Below are 1994 nucleotides of genomic sequence, written 5' to 3'. Positions count from 1 at the left end.
AGAGAGAGAGAGAGAGAGAACAGATTTATTTGTCCTAGAATGGATTTTCAGAAATAGCCACAAGCAGTCATTCAAGCTTTCCTGCTCCATAAATCATAAGTGTTTGAAAAACATGGCACAACAATCAGTTTTGGCTAAAGCCAAGGCCTGAAAAAGTGCAATAGAATTCTACCTTTCAACCACAAGAATTTTATAGCTTTCACTAAACTAATAGAGATGTGAACCTTAAAGAGAAACATAACATGAAGCCATTCACCATTTTCCATCACAAAAGGCATTTTAAAGTCTTCCGGAAGGCTTATTGTTGGAACAGTTAGCATCATGACTTGTGTCTCTGAAAGGAAGTCCTCTGAAACTGTGCCCATGAAATTTTGGTTTGAACTAATATACCACAATCTATTATTTTCAGCACTTGAAATGACAGATTTCTAGAATTCCTCCCACAGCTACTGAGTCAGTCATCTAATGTACATATTCAATGCTAAGTAAAGGTAATGCATATGCTCTGGATGGTTAGAATCCTCTTGAGAGGGTAGCGTTCTCTGTCACAGTTAAAACATGATGCTATAAACTTGTCACAAAGCTCTCTGTGTCCCCAGCACTCTTTTCAAAGTATTTTTCACATCAGAATTCCTGAGACTATAGATCAAGGGGTTGAGCATGGGGTTAAAAAGACTGTGAAACAGCAAAAGATATTTCTTCTGCTCCTTTGGGCTCCCATGTCTGGGTCCAACATACATGACAATGGCAGTACCATAAAACAATCCGACCACACAGAGGTGGGAGGAGCAGGTGGAAAAGGCTTTCCTTTGACCCTCTTCTGACTGGATCTTCAGGATAGCACCAAGGATACATGCATAAGAGACCACAATTGAGGAGAATGGTCCCACAAGGACAGACACTGCCCCAGCCAGGACCATGGTCTCATTGAGGTGTGTGTCTGCACAGGCAAGTTTGAGGACAGCTGTAATTTCACAGAAAAAGTGGTTCACTTTCTGAGACANNCAGAAGGGTAATGGTAACAGCAACACCAAGTGGATCAAGGACAGCAGAACACCAATAATCCAGGAAGTCACTGCCATAGTGCTGCAAACCCTCCAGCTCATGATGGCAGAGTATCGGAGTGGATGACAGATTGCGACATACCGGTCATAGGACATCACCACTAAGAGAAGGCATTCTGTGATCGCAAACGTCAAAAAGAGAAAGGTCTGTGTCATGCAACNGGCATAGGAAATGGGCTTCACTGGATCTAAAAGGTTCACTAGCATTTGGGGCACTGTGTTGCAGGCATAGGCAATGTCAACAATGGCCAGGTGGGACAGAAAGAAGTACATAGGAGTGTGGAGTCTGGAATCCAGGCAGATGAGCCCCACGATGGTCCCATTCCCCAGCAGGGTGAAGGCATAGAGCAGGGAGAAGAGAGCAAAGAGGAGCATCTGCATCCTTGGGCTGAGTGGAAATCCCAGGAGGATGAACTCTGTGATTAATGTCATATTGTTTTCCATATCCCTATGACAGAGGAAACTGAATTAATGACTGACTTAAGAGTAGACTTAAGCATGAATTTGAATTAACTTACTTCATATCCTTTGTATGTTAGCAAAATAAAGACACAGAATGGAATTTTTGGTTTAAATGGAGTTTTTATTTTTTTAATGTTTTTTTTTTTTTTTTTTTTTTCCGAGACAGGGTTTCTCTGGCTGTCCTGGACCTCCCTTTGTAGACCAGGCTGGCCTCAAACTCAGAAATCTGCCTGCCTCTGACCTCTGACACTCTGCCTCCCAAGTGCTGGGATTAAAGGCGCTCCCCACCACGCCTGGCCCTTATTTTTTATTAGACATTTTCTTCATTTACATTTCAAATTTAAATGGAGTTTTAAAGATTTATTTTGATACATGTGCATATATTTTCAATTATTATTATTGTCTATGTGTACATGGTGTTTTTGTGTAGGTGCATTACACATACATGAAGAACTTTTTTCCTCATAG

The 1994-nt window shown here is 41.4% G+C and overlaps 1 protein-coding gene across 1 annotated transcript; it reads right to left on the bottom strand.

Moving 5' to 3' along the window:
- Nucleotides 1-496: 496 nt before the first annotated feature.
- On the bottom strand, nt 497-1536 carry LOC110316647 (olfactory receptor 13). Its single transcript, XM_021191073.1, has one exon. The coding sequence runs from the start codon at nt 1506-1508 to the stop codon at nt 576-578; it is 933 nt and encodes a 310-aa protein (XP_021046732.1). The 5' UTR covers nt 1509-1536; the 3' UTR covers nt 497-575.
- Nucleotides 1537-1994: the final 458 nt, after the last annotated feature.

Source organism: Mus pahari, chromosome 2 (genome assembly GCF_900095145.1).
Source record: "Mus pahari chromosome 2, PAHARI_EIJ_v1.1, whole genome shotgun sequence".
Taxonomy (NCBI): domain Eukaryota; kingdom Metazoa; phylum Chordata; class Mammalia; order Rodentia; family Muridae; genus Mus; species Mus pahari.
Note: the sequence above shows the minus strand (reverse complement) of the source record. Positions and strands in the feature narration are given on the sequence as shown.